This window comes from Crinia signifera, chromosome 3, assembly GCF_055691185.1.
Source record: "Crinia signifera chromosome 3, ASM5569118v1, whole genome shotgun sequence".
Classification (NCBI taxonomy): Eukaryota; Metazoa; Chordata; class Amphibia; order Anura; family Myobatrachidae; genus Crinia; species Crinia signifera.
This window is the reverse complement of record NC_139219.1, coordinates 160,113,406-160,127,186: the sequence shown is the minus strand read 5'-3', so window position 1 is coordinate 160,127,186 and position 13,781 is coordinate 160,113,406. Positions and strand designations below refer to the sequence as shown.

Genomic DNA, 13,781 nt, shown 5'->3' with positions numbered 1-13,781 from the left:
GGGGGGCCCGAGGCCGAGGAGAGGTACCCTTTAATGAATATAGGCTCAATACTTTATGCCTGGGGGGGGGGGGGGGGAGAGGACAGCGGCATCACTGCAGGGAAGCTGCAGATGAGGGGGTCTTAAAACTTTATGTGGTAGGTTTGTCCTGCCCCAGCAAAACCCACCACTCAAGGGACCAGACAGCTGCTAGTGACAGGGAGGTGTGCGGAAGAGGGGGTAGTCTTATATGGCGTGTATATAACAAACTCTACATTTTGAGTGGAAATGTTGGGGGGTCGTCTTATACACCCAGTCGTCTTATACGCCGGCAAATACGGTACTTCATTCAGTCTTATTTGAAAATAATAGATTCTTAACATCTACTTTTCCACAGTATCAAAATGTCCAATATCAAAAGGAAAATGTACATTCATCAGTACGTAATAGTAGAGAGTAGCAATTAATAGATATTCTCGGTCAGGCATGTTTAAGCTTCGGCCCTCCAGCTGTTGTTGAATTACACATCCTAGCATGCCCTGCAACAGTTTTAGCATGGCCAAATAGCAAAACTGTAGCAAGGCATGCTGGGATGTGTAATTCAACAACAGTTGGAGGGCTGAAGGTTCCCCATACTTTTTCTAGATGAAACTGCACTGTAACATCAGCAGCAGTACATCTTTTTACCATGATTCATAAGCAGAATGTTCTTCCTACTCGGTCTCATATGCATATTGTGTAGGTGGACGGTTAACACACGTCGGGGTTCATTTATGTGCGCACAGGAAGACTCCAAAAAAAGAAGTTGCTGAAAGCTAGTTTGTAAAACCTGCAGTAACAGTTTCTACATATATGTTCACAATTCTCTGGTTTAGACTTTGGGCAAAACTTATTCTGCCCTTTCATTATTATTGATCAGCAGGCCTGCATATAATACATGCCACTACAAATATGCAAGTATTAAGCACCAGGCAAATGTGTTGTCACAGATGAAGTATACCTGCATGCTCAAATGCTGTTCCATTGGGGACTGGCCCTGGAAGGCATGGGGTGCTGTGCAGGCACTAGTTTTAGGTTCAGGAGAGGTAAGTTTCACAAAATCAAACTGTAAACTAATCTTACTTAAATTATGCAGTATGAATTCTTCAGTCAGAGAGAACCGTGATTATTACACAGAACTTATTGCAGGCATTTATGAATATTTAAAACTACTTAACCTAAGCGGCATATTTACTAAAGTGCAGGTTTGCAGAAGTGGATAGGTTACCCCTACGCAACCAATCAGATTCTACTTACATAAAGATGTGTCTCGCTGCAGCTTTGCTGTGTATAGCAGACTACTGTACAACTCAGGAATGCATTGCAGTCCTCCGCAGTGTCTGCATTACAGCCGGGCTTCACTGAACTCAATGGGAGGTGGGTGCATGTGTACTCCAGTCCCCATTGCAGTGAATGGCATAGCAGGAGCAAGTGTACACACACTACACACTGTAGTGACAAAACAGATGGATACGTGTATCTAGCACGTTCTAGAATACAATAGCTTGATTGTGATTGTTTGCTGTGGGCAGCATCTGCACGTTTGTAAACCTGCACTTTAGTTAGTATACCCTTGTGAGTCCACACTACAAGTACTGATCTAATACACAACATGGATAACTATTTACCACAGCCACAAGTCAAAAAAATGTTACCTTACAATTGAGTATTGAAGTCCTCTTTCAAAAACACACCTTTTTCTTGAAAATGCAATATAAAGCCTTGGAATGCCTAAGTGGAGCACGGGGTATTTACTTACAAGGTTCAGACAGTTCAAGATAGCATGTTCGGAAACAGCAATCATAGCAAGTTGCAGAACAATATAGCATTTCCTGTAAAAGTATCTTAACAGGAAGTCTCAGTTTTAAAAAAGGTTTATAAAACCGCGTGTGTCTTGTCAACGCATACACAAATAACAGCATGTCAATTTGAATGTAACGGTATAAAACATAACAAGACATAGAATTCCAAATGTGGCTGCATAACATGTTGATGACTGCAATAACCTTATGTCCTAGGGAACTGAAGGCAGTGCCAGTTTAGGAGCAGTCAAATATTGCTGGCTACAAATCAACTGGGATGTTTCAAAAACTACTGCAACCAATGATATATTAAATTCAAACTATTTTTTTCTAATGTGTGGTAAAATAGTTATTGACAATTCTTTTGAAATAAACCTAAAAATATCAAATCACAAAAAACAAACAGTCTCTATTATAACATTGCTTAATGGTTATTGGAAAGAGGAGGGGAAAGACTCTCTTTTTGTCGGGGCACTTTTTATTTAATAATTTGTATGATGATGAAAAGAAAAGATTTTCAGAGTAATTTGTTTAAAGGGGACTCAGTAGGTTCCTCAAATATGCATGATGTGTAATAATTTAGTGATACATGAATTGATATGTTCAGGGAATTATCACTGATATGAGTAATGTTATAGCTAAAATTACTTCTTTATTATAATTCCTTAAAAATAAGCACTAGACATGGACACACAAACAAATAACACAAAGAAGATACTTGTACCCCGCAGGTTATGAATATTCGTGGGGTATGCTCCCTTTAATAGATGTTAAGGGAATGCGTTCCTTCTGACAGCTGGATATCTAATGATCACATTGAAAAAGCCTAACGGCGAAACGATCGTTTGTGGTCTCAGATACGCTGACAGCAGCGTCCCGGGACACTTGGACTTCCAAGGACGTCCCGTCCGATACCTCCTCCTACTCCTTACGCCGCTCACACTGTCTCACAGTACGCAGCTGACGGCGGGAAGGAAGACACGCTGCCGAGAGCCGGCGCGGCTGACAGCGTGTAGGAACACACGCTGCAGAGACTAAAAACACGCTGAGACACAGCGGGTCCCGGGGACACACTCCTATCCCAGCAGCCGGCGCACGGTACACAAATAGCTGTGATTCACAGCGGTGCTACAGCAGCATACCCGGGCGAGGTCCCGGTTCTGACCCCCGGGGTGAACAAGGAGGTAATCCGGGTCTCCTCCTCCTTGCTCCTTTTCTCCCTTCAACCCTTCTCCCCCCCTTTTTTTCTTCTTACCCTACCTCTGCCATCTATATCTTTCTAAACCTCCCGGTACTGACAGCAGGGTAACAGAGTGTGCTCCATTTTTTCATTTAGAACGGATAAAACTACCTATGCTACGCATTTATAACCCCTGTGCAACTACCTGTCCTAGAGACGTTATACCGCACCAGCCCCCTCTCTCTGCTCTTTAACCCCTATACCTACAAGTGAGGGGGTCCGCTCACCCACTATACCTCTAAGCCCCTCAGTGTTATAAGACACTGACGGAAGCTGACAGAACTTTGGGCCATTCTAGTACACGGAGGGGGTGACCCCTCTGCAGGAAACCCTTGACTCCCATAACACTGTCACAGGTATATTAAATTGGGCAGCAGCCACCCCCTATCAATCCACCCTGGACCCCTAGGCCATTTGAGGTCCGCTCACCCGCAATACCTAAGAAGCCCCACAGCATAATTCTGTGCTGACGGAAGCTGACAAAACCTGGGCCTTTTTAGTACACAGAGGGGGTGACCCCACTGTAGGAAACCATTGAATCCCTAAACTTGTCACAGGTATACAGAGCTGGGCAGCAGCCACCTCAAGGGGAACAACAGGGAATTTAGGTTGACGTCCCACAATACCTCCAAAAGCCCACTGATTATATCAAGTGGCAGCTGGTATGGCGGAATATGACCAGTAACAGCTAGGGAGACCTAGCTGTGAAAAGTCGTATTCACTGCCACTCTATAGGTATATATATTTGGTGAACTGTCACCTAGGAGACTTGTCTGGTCTACTACCTCCATCTTCTTCCCATTATCCCCTTTTTTCTTTCTCCTTACAACTGAGGGAGGAGACCCCCTTCAAAAATCCTTGTTGCCTTTGAGGCATTAGTACCTATTATTGTTTAAACTACTCCTATTTTCGCTAAGCTTCATACATAATTATTCAGTGTTATAACCACTAAACTTAAAGATACTAATATTGTACATGCTCTCTCTGACTTGTAAATCTTATTGATTGTGAGTAGACTGACTAATTTATGCTATATGATACTGCCTCTAGGGAGATCACTGTGTGCAGCCAAAACAGATATTCAAATCTGACCTCAAATGGGGAGACTGCAACTTTGTTAGCATTACAAGTGATATGTTAGCTACAACATAAGGTACTTATGTAGTATCTGGGCTGCCGATTTTGTGATTGTATGCCTTACCTTAAGGCATACAATCAGATGCGATGCGATGCGATTCGATACGATTTTGCATAGGATTCAATGTTAAGAAGGTCCTGTTCATTTCCCCACTATCCAAGTGGGCATAGAGTTGATTTTATATAGCGTGGCGAGCGCAGCGAGCCACCGAGCCCGAAGCGTGGCGAGCGAAGCGAGCCCCGCGAGGGGACGCATATTTCTTAAAAAGTATTCCTTGTACCCTTGCGGGGCTCGCTACGCTCGCCACGCTTCGGGCTCGGTGGCTCGCTACGCTCGCCACAGGTTTATATCCAACTCCATGCCCACTTGGATAGTGGGGAAAGGAAAAGGACCCCTTTTTCCCATTGAATTCTATGTTAAAATGGACTCAGACCATTTTAACATTGAATCCTATGGAAAAATCTTGACCATCGCATACGATTTGGTCGCATGCGATGCGATACGATGCGATGCGATCCGATTTCTAAATCGGCAGCCCAGATACTACATAAGTACCCAACATTTTTCCTTCCTGAATACAATCTACTTTGTTGATTACTTGTGGCAAAGTGATCATTAGATATCCAGCTGTCAGAAGGAACGCATTCCCTTAACATCTATTAAAGGGAGCATACCCCACGAATATTCATAAACTGCGGGGTACAAGTATCTTCTTTGTGTTATTTGTTTGTGTGTCCATGTCTAGTGCTTATTTTTAAGGAATTATAATAAAGAAGTAATTTTAGCTATAACATTACTCATATCAGGGATAATTCCCTGAACATATCAATTCATGTATCACTAAATTATTACACATCATGCATATTTGAGGAACCTACTGAGTCCTCTTTAAACAAATTACTCTGAAAATCTTTTCTTTTCATCATCATACAAATTATTAAATAAAAAGTGCCCCAACAAAAAGAGAGTCTTTCCCCTCCTCTTTCCAATAACCTATGTTTACTCTCTAGGGAGCACCTCCACATCTTTAATTTAAAACAAGCTTTCTTACTTGTACCTACCTTACTGTGGACTAATATATACACATATTCAATTTACTGTTCTTATCTACACCTGTGCACTGGTCTATCCCCACATCCCCTCTTCCCTTAAAACATTTCTTAATGGTTGTCAGACAACCAGCAGCTCCCCTTATCATAGGAAACCTCTGTGACCTCCATCTGTCAGCCCAAACTTCTGACAGTATTAGCTCCATGATAACAGGTAAAAGACGCAGTGATTGGATAGCTTTGACAATGGAACAACAAATAGAAATGTGCACTGATGGTTTGAATCCTCAGATATCGACGTACTTAAGAAAAATAGCATCATACTAAAGTCGTGTACACACGTAGCAATTCTTCCAGGTGATTTTGACTACATCGTCATAATCGCCCCTTATGTACACAGTGGGCAATAGCGATGCACGGCCTCGCAGTGTTGCCATCACCTGGCCAAATAGACACCGCCTGCAGGGTGTATTTGGCCACGGCTAGGGGAGGCAGGATGTAGTTAGCCATCTAATCCCTGACCGCTAACTACATCTTCATTACACATGGGATATCAGATCAATTTGCTATTTCCATGAGTCCCATGTGAACACCCCTTAAGTATTCTATCTGTTCACAGATGTCAGCCACCCAGGAGTTTAGGGATACCTTTCAATGTTAGAGGCAAGAGAAGTTACATCTGTACTCACCTTCCAGGCTGTCTGAACAGGAGGTTCCTATACCGGTATCTCCACTGTCCGATGTAATGCTGTGTCTCCGTGTGTGGCTACTTCTGCCACTAGTTGGGGCAACTGAAGACTGCCACAGCGAGCTCGCTAGCCACCCAGATGAAGGGAACTCAGTGCCTAGAGGAAGAAAAAAAAAAAAGGAGAATTACTAGCACATCAAAGCTTAAAGATTATTTGTATTTAAATCACATGGTTTAAACATTATTTGGTACTTTTTAATTGTGAAACTTATTTTGTAATATGGCATATACATAACACAACAAAAATATACAATCTTATTTTTTATGTAATAACACCTGCGCAATGTAGATAATGCCAGGCAAGACCAAGGCCTTCAATTAAGACATAAAAACTAAAAATATTTTGTCAGGTCACAAAAAATGATGGCCTGTTAACCTAGAAGCAAACCTAGATAGCAAGAAAACAGAACTATCACTATACCAACTGTGATTAATCCAATAATTAGTATTGTGCTTATAACAGGTGGATGGCCAGTACACCAAGATATTATTTCAAGAGACATCATACAAAACGTATTAACAGTTATAAGTTATTGCAAATTAAAAAGACTCCGTGAAAGCAATGTAGGACAACAAAAAAATTATACAGTTGAATGGATACTGCATTAGCGTGGACAAGAAACAGAACACAAGAATAATACTTTATTTTCAAAACAAAAAAACATATTGGGGAATTCAATTCAAAAGAGCTTTTCCACTAAGTATTGTCACTGCATACAAAGTGAGTATTTGCAGTATTGTGGATGTTGCAAGTTCTCTCCTGCACCTATATATATATCTAGGCCTAAGCTGGTCTTCCATTGCATATTCCTCACGATTCAAACCCGGACTATGCATTCATCCTGATTGGCAATTCTATGCAAATCAGAATCAAATGTGACTGGAGGGTAGCTTACAGCAGTAGACTTTCGGGGGGCATGACTGTCAGACTTTTGAGAGGCATCACTGTCAGGCTGTCAGGCACAGAAATCACAGGGTTGTGCTAATGTGTGGTGGCATAGCTGATGTTCTCTCAATAGTGCAACCACATGTACACCACAGTGGTTTATGATGTTCCTGGTGCGCATCTCAGTTCATTGGCTGCGGCATAATTTCTCTACTTCATTTGCGCCCACCACTGCATCAGGCCCCCTTTCTCCCCTGCACCCATACTTCTCTTTCCCGTTTAGAGTGTATCCTTTCACGAGCAGGGCACCCCTTCTAATGTTTCTTCCCCTTAACTCTCTGCCAACTGGTCTCTGTGAGTATTATTTACTATATACTCACATCTATAACTATGTAGCTATACTTTCAGAAATTGGTATCTATTAAGTGTCAAAATTATGATCACATTTGTTACGAAGTAAATTTTTTAATCAATTTACCCATTTTTGTGGTTTCAGTGTGTAGAAAAGGTGTGGCTCTTTGGGGGGGAAAAAAAGGCTACGAATAGTAATTAAAGGCTGAAGTCAAATAAAATTAGAGGTTATTAAACACGGACTACTTGGTCTGCCAGGGCTATTCAATTACAGCCCATGGCAGCTTCACTGAACGCGCATTTCTGTTTGAAACGGAGTGAGGCTTGAACAGAAATCTGAGGTAAGTGGCCTTATTTTGGCTGCCGTAAACATAATAATCCATAGCTCCAAGTACTATAACAAAAAGCTATGTCTTAATGCGAAAATATTCTTGCCAAGAAAAAGGGTCTGTAATTGAATCGCCTTGGGTATAAAATCCAAAGGTTATTGCCATCTTTTTTTTTTACAGCAGCAGCAATTTACCACAGCTCTTTGTAATCGTCCTTAAACCTGTGAAAGTCCCCAAATAAATGTATCACAAGCCCTATGTGTGACACCCATTTGGGCTACTCTGGGCTTACTGCATGCAGTCCATGCTTCACTGCAGAGATTTCATTAATCCTTAGAAACACCAGGTTGACCGGTGTCGGTGTGAATTTTTTTTTTAAGTCCATTGTGTAAGGTCAAAGGATGAATGCATCAAAATATAAATAATTAAGGAATCTTTTTTTCTCATAGTTGGTACTACAGAAAACATTTAGTACTGTGTGTGACGGTTGTTTGGAACAAACAGAAAATAAGATAACAGTACTTGAAATGTCTTCATTATTAGTTGCTCACAGCTGTTATTTATAAAAGGTATATCTCTATCAGTGGTTTATAAAATTGTAGTGAACAAGTCAGACTCACACTTCCCCTTCTAAATCCATGACCAGTGTGGCTAATGCTATCCATTTTGACACAGCTAAGGAGGGCATGTCTGTTGTCATGGAAACGGTCTCCTTCAAGATAGGTTGCCAGTGCAGTCTTGGCCATACTGTAGCAGCTCCCACCATATTTATCATTTATAGTGAAAACAGACTGTTATTGCACAAGAACACATTATTCCCTACTGCTGAGCACAATAGGAGACAAACATCCAGCTGACATTTATCATGGAAAAATCACATCTGCATTACATCACCAGTCGCTCACTATGTTTATATGCCTATGTCATCCATCGTGGGCAAGACAAAAAGTCAACATATTTAGCATAAAAAAGCCACGCAGAGAGTGAATTATATGTCTTTTGCACCAGCCAGTAGTTGCAAAGCCCTGCTGAAAGGCCCCATGAATTGTGGGGCCCTCGGCCAGCTGCCCAGTAAGCTCATAAGTTAAGATGGCCCTGTTGGGAACCACTACATAAGTGTGTGTCTACGTGGTGGAAAATATATGGCCTAATTCAGATGTGGTTGAAGTTGACATAATTGCAGCAGTGATAGCACAGTATGGCGATAGAGCAGGATGCGTCCATTACATGTAGATGCCTCCTGTTGCTGTGTAAACATCCATTCGCAGCCTTGGGTGCGGAGGAGATCTCATTCGATGGACGCGACCAGCAAATGATTTCTCCAGCACTTGCAGAGCCGAGACACCTCTGTGGAGTACACACATGGGAGCGATTAAACTAGAATAGGGTCCTTAGTCCTCAAGACACCCTCATGTTCCACATTTTAAGGACAGTCCTGCTTGTGTACAAAATAGTTCAAATAAATTGACATGGGTATTAAGACCCCTGTGCTCAAGCATGGATATCCTTAAAACCAAGTTTGGGAACCATTGCTGTCTAATGGTATCTAATAAACATAAGCATAATCTGCAGTTATATAAATACGAATTGCAGTTGCCCACATTAACACAGGTTCCAGATATCAGAGTTTACAATTGTCTAATGTTTCCATAAACAATATAAATAAAATTGGCGTGATCTCCTGTTTATTAACAAATACTGCAGATAATACCGAATAATTGTAACTATACAAAGACCTTCTAACACAGTCTATATGAAACACTGCTTTATATCTAGACCGAGCAGAACAAATTGATAAGTTACCAATAGACACAAATCAGATTGTACCTATCATTTTACAGAATGTACCTTGATAAATGCCAAGTCGTAGCTAAATGACTGCTACAGTCAACTTCTCCACTCTTTACATTGATTGGTACATATACCCTTATGCTACATTGAAAAGAATAGGAACTGTATTCAGGCTGATTCCCTCTGTACTAATCTTCAAGTATTAAACACATAGGAGAGATTTTTGTTTCAACAGAATTGTGTGCATCCATGCCCAAATGGAGCACATATCAAATTGTTCTATTATCTGCCCATTAGATAATGCCACTCAGCAACCAACTGAATGCAGCCACCGAGCATCAATTAATGGTGTCTTAACCCTGCAACTAATCAATCTCAAGCTGTGTACACATGCAGCAATATATTGCTGAGGAATGTATGGCTGAGCAATATACTGCTCAGTGTCTCCTTTTCATCAGCGACCAGAGGTGGTCGCTAATGAACAGGAGACTCTGCCAGGGGAAGAGGCAGGGAAACAGCTGATCGCAGGTGCAACCAGTGACCATCAGGAGCTGCACACGGGAGCGCGCACCTGGCGCTTTATCACCGACAGCACAAACAAATCACTGGCAATATGGTCGCTCAGTGACCATATTGACAGCGATATGTGCTGAAATTGCCCCCCGTGTGAACACAGCTTCACAATGCACAGGAATCGGACGTAGATGTCTTTCTGCAGATATGTGGTGGCAAATTGCCCATAAAATCAGCGTCTTTGTGGCATATTCAATCGGCCACTAATTACCATGAAAAGGCGAATCGGTACTTATGTAGTATCTGGGCTGCCGATTTTGTGATTGTATGCCTTACCTTAAGGCATACAATCAGATGCGATGCGATGCGATGCTGCATAGGATTCAATGTTAAGAAGGTCCTGTTCATTTCCCCACTATCCAAGTGGGCATAGAGTTGATTTTATATAGCGTGGCGAGCGCAGCGAGCCCGAAGCGTGGCGAGCGAAGCGAGCCCCGCGAGGGGCCGCATATTTCTTAAAAAGTATTCTGTGTCCGCTCGCCACGCTTCGGGCTCGGTGGCTCGCTACGCTCGCCACAGGTTTATATCCAACTCCATGCCCACTTGGATAGTGGGGAAAGGAAAAGGACCCCTTTTTCCCATTGAATTCTATGTTAAAATGGACTCAGACCATTTTAACATTGAATCCTACGGAAAAATCTTGACCATCGCATCGCATACGATTTGGTCGCATGCGATGCGATACGATACGATTTCTAAATCGGACGCCCAGATACTACATAAGTACCGGCGAATCCATTAAATAGCCTTTACCCTGCGCTGAAAGTCAGGGATGCCATATAAACTATGGAACCAATGAGTTTTACCCAAACATTAACCCCCAATGGTGCATTTTTCTAGAACTCGACGCGGCTAATTTAATATGCCCTGTAAATGAACAGCATGGGCGATTTGCATTTTACTACTACAGGTTGAGTATCCCGTATCCGAATATCCCTTATCCGAATTACCGTATTCCGAAAACCATACATTCCAGAAAGTGAAAAAAATTTTTTTTTTTGTTAAAAACTCACTGGGGACATTTGTAACAGCATTACTGAGGACATGATATGTAACTGGCACTATATATGTACAAGAACATGATTGCTTGGCATTCAAATTCAATATCTGAGATAGTACACAAACTTTTTTCATGTTCTTGAAACCTTGTTTTTTGAACAAATAAAATATATTTGTGTGCATTTCATGTGTTTGATGTGTTTATACGACATAAATGCAAGATACTTCAAAATACATTATTGAAATATTAAAATATTCTGAAATACGGAATAATCCGTTATCCAAAATTCTCCTGGTCCCGAGCATTTTGGATACGGGATACTCAACCTGTATTAAAGAACCCATTTTAGGTTTTTCTTTTATAAAGCCAGGGAGCATCAGAACACCGGTGCACTCATTACTCATTGACACATTTTAAAAGATCCACTGGTGGAGCTAATTTTTTCACTTGTTATTCTGTGAGGAGATCTGCAAAACATGCAGCGTTCCGGTTTCTGTTTTGGAACATATACTGTACAAAGTGTAGTTATTCTTCCACATAACCAGGAAATCTTGAATGATTGCTAAACAATTTCTATAGTAACAAAGTCTACTTTGTCTTGTAGATTGCAACAGATGCCGTTCAGCCTCTGACAGGGTGGGAGAAAAGCAAGCACTATAATGACATGGTTTGAGGAGTTCATTGTGGAAAAACTTTACTGTCTTGCTTGCTGTCCTCCATGTATCAACCAATGATTGCAAAATTGTTATGTATTGTATACATACTATTAGTTGATGAGAAGAGTTTGCTTTAGGCTGCTGATGGAAGTGCATGCATGTTTCATCAACACCTATGTGTAATTGTTTATTAACCCTAGTCTGCTATATTAAAAGTCTGTGGGTGTAATAAAATGGAATGTCGTGCTTGACATGTGACCCCAGTGTAATAACAGCCACAGATCTCGGATGCTTGGCATATGATCACTTGGGATAAGCACATGAACGCTGAAACTCAGGTTGTTTTTAATGAGTTCCCTAGTGGTCAGCCCTTTGGAGTTATATTTTACACAGAGCTCTTTGCTAGCAGGCTGATGTTTTGTGCACTTGGGCACAGTCATGTTGGATCAGAAAAGGATGTTTCCCAAACTGTTGCCACAAAGTCGGAAGCATGGCATTGTTCAAAATGTGTGGGTATGCTGAAGCACTAAGTTTGCCCAATAACGGTAATAAGGGGCCTAGCCCAAACCCTGAAAAACAGGCCTATACCATTATTGTATGTAGAAATGCTCTGGTGCCCTCCAAGGGGATTCAGTATGAAATCCCGGTGGTCGGGATCCCGGCGTTCAAAATCCCGACCGCCGAAATCCCGGCAAGGTGGGGGACGTGGATCGCCCCCCCTTGCGGGCTCGCTGCGCTCGCCACGCAGCGTGCCCGGTGCCTCGCTATGCTCGGCACGCTAATTTATTCTCCCTCCAGGGGTGTCGTGGACACCCACGGAGGGAGAAAGTGTCGGGATTTTGGCGGTCGGGATTCCGGCGTCGGGATTCTGAACACCGGGATTTAAACTGCATCCCCTCCAAGGGATACATTTTCAGATATAATGACAGCAATGCTATGGTGGTATTTAGACATCAAGAATAAAGCTATGGGAGTCGGTAGTGCTCTAACACTAGCATACAGAAAATATGAGCGGTTACAAAAATAAATCCATGTTGCGGACTGTGCGGAGGGGAGGGGGTGGATAGGATAGATTTTTAAGTAATAAAAAAAAAAAGTATATTTCAACAGGATGCAAATAGTTATTCCCTTTATCCAGACAACATACAATTCTTCTTATGGACTCTTTCATAAAGTCATTAAAGGAGTATATGCCAAAATGACTGAAACAAGAATATCTTTACACCGCCCACTAAGTGACCACTAACTATAGGGATCATACTTATTACTGAGTAACTTTGGCAGCACAGATAGATGGCCACGTCGGGCCTGCATTAACCGGTTTGCAGTGTCTAGATAGGCAGCCAATAGGTCAACACGCACAAGGATAACGCAAGCAAAAGGTTGACACATGAACGGTAAACATGAGTTTTCACATTTTATAGTGACAATGACAAACCACTTCACTTGCCATGCCCCGGGCCAGGTGCCTCGCTCGGCACACTTCTCCGTTCCTGAGTCCAAGCGGGCGCTTATGCACTGAAAGTAAAACAACTCATGTCAACCTTTTCATATGTCAACCATTGCCATGAAGACCTTGTGCCAATGTGAACCTTGTGCATGTTGACCTTTTGACTGTGTAGATACTGACGACCTAATCCAGATACTACCACAGTAGAAAGCAAAGTAAAGAAAAAACATGGACAAACTGGTAAGTAGTATAACTAGCGAGAAGTCCTAGGCATGCCACTGTGACGCTGTCATTGAATAAAATAGTGTAAGTAGAACACATGTTGAATAGCAACCTAATATTACATTTTCTTAGTATGACTACACTACATCTATTACACGTAAAAATGAAATGACTACCTATAAAGTTATAACACATTATTGCTCTCTGCACCATGTCACGTAAAAGAGCAGGAGATGTGGTAGAAAACAGACTATTTTTGAACATTAATCCTCAGCTCCCCCACATACTTTGTTTCAGTGTCACTTTGTTCTAGAATAATATTCTGTGGACAGTCTACTCTAGCCCAATTACCCTTCAAGAACTGGTCATGTAGCCGTAAATCTGATTCATAAAACCTGCACTACACTGCTTATAATGCTGGTAGAAAAGGTTATACAAATTAGTTTGATATATTTTCTGCTAACAGGGGAGATGTCCAAAATCTTAAAGAGATAAACTACCAACCAATCAGCTCCTGTCATTTTGGAG

At 41.8% G+C, this 13,781-nt stretch overlaps 1 protein-coding gene across 2 annotated transcripts in view; it reads right to left on the bottom strand.

Annotated features, from left to right (window-relative positions):
* The window catches only part of CEP85L (centrosomal protein 85L), a 224,354-nt gene that overhangs the window by 112,135 nt on the left and 98,438 nt on the right, over positions 1–13,781 (bottom strand). For both annotated transcript variants that reach the window (XM_083176817.1, XM_083176816.1), the window contains exon 2: positions 5,937–6,092. In XM_083176817.1, coding sequence (XP_083032943.1) covers positions 5,937–6,092 — 156 coding nt within the window. The remainder of the gene's footprint in view (positions 1–5,936; positions 6,093–13,781) is intronic.